The 6,000-nt window shown below is 39.2% G+C and overlaps 1 protein-coding gene across 2 annotated transcripts in view; it reads right to left on the bottom strand.

Moving 5' to 3' along the window:
- Positions 1-6,000, bottom strand: part of LOC122626973 (cadherin-related tumor suppressor) — a 97,648-nt gene that overhangs the window by 11,690 nt on the left and 79,958 nt on the right. For both annotated transcript variants that reach the window (XM_043807633.1, XM_043807635.1), the window contains 4 exons: positions 4,755-5,144; positions 3,308-3,721; positions 2,593-2,925; positions 2,061-2,238 (listed from right to left, as the gene is read on the bottom strand). In XM_043807633.1, the coding sequence (XP_043663568.1) occupies positions 2,061-2,238; positions 2,593-2,925; positions 3,308-3,721; positions 4,755-5,144 (1,315 nt within the window). The remainder of the gene's footprint in view (positions 1-2,060; positions 2,239-2,592; positions 2,926-3,307; positions 3,722-4,754; positions 5,145-6,000) is intronic.

The following is a 6,000-nucleotide window of genomic DNA, read 5'->3' as shown; positions in this document are numbered from 1 at the left end:
CGTATACGATCATATGTAAACATTGAAGACGTTACCATCATGCTGATTTTGCAGTGCGAAGGGACTCTCGAGAAGGTCCGATAAACCTATACCTACTCTTAAAATCCACAAAGAGAAAGAGAGAGAAAAAGAAAAAGAGAGAAACAGATAGAAAGAGAGAGAGAGAGAGAGAGAGAGAGAGAGAGAGAGAGAGAGAGAGAGAGAAGAGAGAAAAAGAGGGAGAAAGAGGATGATTCGTATGTTCGATCGGATTGGTTTATGTGAGAGAAATCAAGAGAAAGAAAGAGAGAGAGAGAGAGAGAGAGAGATCAAGAGAGAGAGAGAGAGAGAGAGAGAGAGAGAGAGAGAGAGAGAGAGAGATCAAGAGAGAGAAAAAGAGAGAAAGATAGAAAGAGTGAGTTGGAGGATGCATGAATAAAGTAGAATATAATGTGCGAGCACGGGCAGCAGTACCCAAAAGATGCATGGTTGGGAAGAGAAGTAGAAGTGGTGGGGAGAGTAAGGCCCAGAAACGACATCAAGGAGGTAGAAAAGAATGAGGGAGGAGAGAAAGGAGGAAGAAGGAAAGGAAGATAGGGAGAGGGAGAGAGGAAGAGAGAGAGAGAGAGAGAGAGAGAGAGAGAGTGAAGGAGACCAGCACCAAGCCAAGAGGAAGGCATTCGAGACCGATTATCATAATCGCGCGTCATAACTCTGTAGGCTTGTCTACCTCGCCGGGCGACCGATTGGGCCATCGGGCCCAGCGATGGCCTGGTGTGGTGGACCGGTGCGAGGGTGAAAGGAGGGGGAAAGCAGACTACTGCCATCCTACAGTGAAAAGAAAAAAGATCAAGAGAGAGAGAGAGAGAGAGAGAGAGAGAGAGGAACTGCCCATCGCTTAAAGAATCTCATCGAACAACCCACAAATTTATATCCAATTTGTATATTACAGCTCATTACTTAAAACCACCACCGAAGAGATTCTATGCTGATTTTCCATTCCGCCATATTGTTTTGACCGATTAGCGATCGGAAAATCTGAGATCACTAGTAAGGGGAGTGAAAATTTAAAGCTTATAGTTTTAAGATTTGTGTGCGTGCGTGTGTGTGTCTATATATATATATATATATATTTATGTATATTTAGTTAACACCAGTGTGTTACATACTAGTATATATCATGTGTTATAATCATAATTTATGATTATAATCAGTAGATGTTAATCTTGGGATATGATTTAATAATAAATTTTGTGTAGAAAAAATGAAATGATATTGAAAAAGTATAGACTTGTTAAGTACATAGGTATGAGGTATGTTACACGGTATCGCAGACGGTTTAAGAAAATTTCTTTTTTCTAATCTTTGATGGTACCTACATATGTATATAGTTAAACAATGTCCGCGGCACTTTAAAGGATCAGGTAGGTATATTTTTTCAAATTTTTTTTCTCTCGACACTTCCCAACCTTTCTCCTTCGGAGTGACCAGATCGAGAATAATTGTCCATTGTTCAAACTAATTCGCAAGGAGTTTACGCGGTCCCCGAGTATTGGCCCCAGCTAGTATATACCACTCGTCGAAAAAATGTTCTCTCTAAAGAATACCCAGTGCTTCTTTCAATACCGGTCTTTGTGCCGAGTAAATACGTGGTACACGCCTATTTAGCAGTTCATCCAGAGCGTTTGTAAAACCTTCTCAAAGATATCGCGAGATACTCGTTTGGATCTCTCTTTCAAAAGCTTAACATCCTATCGCTCCTTTCCTTTTCTTTTCTTTCGTTGAATTTTGTTTCGTTTCGTTTCGTTTCGTTGCAAGTATTCGTTCACATCGTTATATCGAAAGGTATTACGATCTTTCATAAAATAATTCAATTCCAACTTATTGATTTGTAATTAAATACGTATCGTCATATCGCGCTAAGAAAAACATTAACGTTACGTCGAAAGAGAGAGAGAGAGAGAGATAAAGATAGAAAGAGAGAGAGAGAAACAGAGAGAGAGAGAGAGAGAGAAGAAACTGAACTTTCGATAATCGAGAGTCGTTTGCATTAATGAAGTATCTCGATGGAGACGACTTACCGGTGTCCATGGCTACAAGCGTGAGAGTGTACTCTGGTACCAATTCTCTGTCGAGTGGACGAAGAAGAAATATGTCTCCCGTGCTAGCATTTATTCGAAACAGGTCGGTGTCACCTTCTTTCAAGAAATATCTCACTTGATCGTTGTACGGTGGTGTATCAGCGTCGTAAGCTTTGACCTTCAATCGAGAAACAACGGAGAAAATGTATTTTTACTTTGTTAGATATCGTTTTAACTGACTCTAACACGTAAACAAATTTTGAATAATGAAATGAAAAAGAAAAAAGAATTTTTAAAAATCTTCTTTTAGAATTTAAAAAGGATGAGAAAATTTGGAAAATAATTGGTTACGTTACAAGTGAAACGCAGTTAAGTTACCAGTTAGAGAGAGAGAAAGAGAGAGAAAGAGAGAGAATTAGAAGTGATGACATCTTAGAACTCTGCTCGTCTTGGTAATAAGAATCACCTTGTTCTTAACCATTAAGGGTACGATGTTTCTACGACGCAACGAGAGCGTATTATCGGAAATTACCTGGATTACAAATCCTCCACCTGGCGGCACCATGTTCTCCATGACATGTGCCAAATAAGGTGAGTCGAGAAAGAGGGGAGCATTGTCGTTGATGTCGAGGACAGTTATGGTTACTTGCGCGGTGTCGCCACGCGATGTTTCGCCTACTTCCGCTGCACAATCCTCTCCACGTATAGTTAAATGATACCTCGCTTTGCGTTCGAAGTTAAGATTCTTGGCTACTCTTATTGCTCCCCCATCTTCGGAAATTGTGAAGTCTCGATTTTCGTCACCCTTAGCTATGCTGTATCTCACCCTACCGTTAGCACCTTCGTCACGATCCATTGCTGAGACCTTTGGAAACGAATAAGGAAAATATATTTTTATACAAATTTTTCCAACAGAAGAATATTAATGTAAATGTTTTGTTTCATATACATCAATTCTATATATATATATAAATTACTATATTAATACTATATATAGATATAAATAAAATATATAAATAATATATATATATATAAATAAATATATATATATATAAAATTAATAACATATATATATATGTATATGTAAATTCTTATTTGTATTAATTTTTGTATTTCTTCAATATATTTTTTTATCATCGGATCTATTATCATTGATCTTTTATCATCGGGAATTTATTCTCCTTTTGATCCATTTTTTCTTTTTATAATTATTATCAACAAAATCAAAGAAAATTGACAAATTTTACCTGAAGTACACTGGCACCGATACTGGCATTCTCAGCGACCGTAGCGGAGTATTGTCTGGGATCAAAGATCGGCGAGTTATCGTTCTCATCGAGTACGACGACGGTGATACTAGTTGTGTTAGACTTAGACGGTTCCCCACGATCCTTCGCAGTAACTTCTAACGTATAGTTCGATCTTTGCTCCCGATCTAACGGACCAGCAACGCGTAGCAATCCGTCGACTGGGCCCAAAGTGAATGGTACCTCGTCGTCCTCCAAGGAATACTCGACGTATCCGTTTCTACCTTCGTCCCTATCAATCGCCTTTATTGCCATTACTATGGTATTGCTTGGTGAATTCTCTATTATCGATATTTTCGTTGGTGATATGAATTCCGGGGACATGTCGTTCACATCCAGCAACACCACGGTAACCTGTTGGTAGTTGTTCTTTTTGTCACAGGATCGCATTGAGAAAACGAGCACGGCCGATAATTAATTATGTATTAATCGATTGCATCCGCAAAGAGAGTGAGTAAAAAAGAGAGAGACAGAGAAAGAAAGAAAGAAAGAAAGAAAGAGAGAGAGAGAGAGAGAGAGAGAGAGAGAGAGAGAGAGATACATATACTAAGATGTATGTACGTATACATATATGTGTGAAACGAAGAAAGGGAGGGTCGAGTTGAGAAGAAGAGGAAGAGTGCAACAGGGACGCGACTGCCGGGACAAAATAAAGGAAGAAGTCCGGAGATAAGCTGGCCACGGAGACGAAACGCAACGATTTACTTTGGTAATTAACACGTTCACGCCACCTATAAATCAGGCGCGCTTTTATGGCCTTTCGGACGGAGGAGAGTCGGTATATCAAGCGCGTTTCTTGCTGAACTCTCGGAGCTCCCGCGCTCGTATTTATTCCACGTAACTCGACCACTTTCTTTCTCTTTCTTTCTCTCTCTTTCTCTTTCTCTCTGTCTCTCTCTCTCTCTCTCTCTCTTTCTCTCATTCACTCATTCATTCGAAGGAGACCGTCTGTTTCTCTCTTCATAAGGAAAAAGAATATAAAGAAATTAAGAATAAAAAAGTATTAAAAAAGTAAAAAGAAAAAATGGAAAATAAAATAAAAATAAATGGAAGTTGGAGTTCGAGGAAGGGGGAAGGGGGAAGAATAAAAAAAAAAAAAAAGAAAAGAAAAGAGAGAAAAAAGGAAAAACACGTTATCAAGCTATGCCGCATTCGCGAATCAAGTGGAAGTAAAAGAAAAATAAAAAGAAGGAGAAGGAGATGGAGAAGGAGGAGAGGAGTAGAGAAGAGAAGAGAGTTCAGGATGTAATTTAAACTTCGCGTGAGAGAGAGAGAGAGAAAGAGAGAGAAAGAGAAAGATAGAGGGAGAAGTTGGGACACCCGAGGTGTTTAAATTGAAGCGTGACATCCTTCCTTCCTTTTCACTCTCTCGAAGATAGACACTCACCTGTACGGTAGACGACAAAGGACGAGAGGGTGGTACGGCAGCGTCCGTTGCGCTCAAAACTAAATTGTAAAGTGGCTTCCGTTCTCTGTCGAGAGGTTTCCTTGTGTAAAGGGTACCGTTTGCTGCAACACCAAAATCACCGTCCTCGTCGCCAGCAACGACGGCATAAATCACCCTACCGTTTTCCCAAGAATCGAGATCCTGGGCGGTGACCGTTAATACCGATGTACCAACGGTTGCATTCTCGACGATGTCTGCTGCATGTGGACCAGCGTCGAATATCGGTGCGTTGTCGTTTAAATCAACGACGTTGCAATAAACAGTTACGGTCGATGATAATGCCGGTACACCACCGTCCGTCGCTTGGACAACGAGGATGTAATGTTGTATCTGTGGGAAGAGAATTAAAAAAAAAAGAAAAGAGAGAACGATTAAAAAATTGTATATACGATATTAACGAGAAGAATTTAATTCAATTATTGTTTAGAAACGTCGAACGGTTTCGTGATAGATCGATAGGAAGGATCGATAGATTAATATACGAGTATTAGATATGTATAATAATTCGAACGCATATTTTAAAAATCGACGAGCAATACGACCAGTTCTCGTTATCTACGATGATTACGCATTTTTTCTTTCTCTCTTCTTTTTTTCTATCGTGAGTATTATTCGATCGATGGTAGTAATATCTACTTTCTTTTTAATTTCTGTCATAGGTTTAACAGAACGAACGAAAAGGTAAACATTTCTTATCGAATAATTGTATAAGTGATTATTTAAAAAAGGTACTCTTATTTGTTAGAGATTTGAGCGAGAGTCAAAGAGAGAAAGAAACAGAGATATTGAATTTTTGTGCCAATTCTGATAATTATATAGTTGTCCTCCCTCCACCCTTCTCTCCCCCTCTTCTGTTTATTGTGTATCTTTTCTACTCTCTATCGTACGCGAAGAAAGACAGTGTAAGAAAATAACGTCTTCTTCCTATTATCTCGTGCTCGTGAACTGATCCCTTTTAAGGAACGAAGTTAAAGCGTTTTACAAAGAACCGATGCGAATTTCGTGGAAGAGCCGAATTATTTCTTCGTTTCAAATGTGCTGCGCTTGGATCCTTTGGCCCATCCGTATACGCATTTCACGGTCCCGTAATGATCCTGGCGTGTATCTGGGAACGATATTACGTTGATGAAGGGTTCTATAAACTACTCATTCTTTTTCCGCTTCTTCCTTCCTACCTTTTTCTCAC

The sequence above is a fragment of the Vespula pensylvanica genome, chromosome 2 (genome assembly GCF_014466175.1).
Source record: "Vespula pensylvanica isolate Volc-1 chromosome 2, ASM1446617v1, whole genome shotgun sequence".
Lineage (NCBI taxonomy): Eukaryota > Metazoa > Arthropoda > Insecta > Hymenoptera > Vespidae > Vespula > Vespula pensylvanica.
Note: the sequence above shows the minus strand (reverse complement) of the source record. Positions and strands in the feature narration are given on the sequence as shown.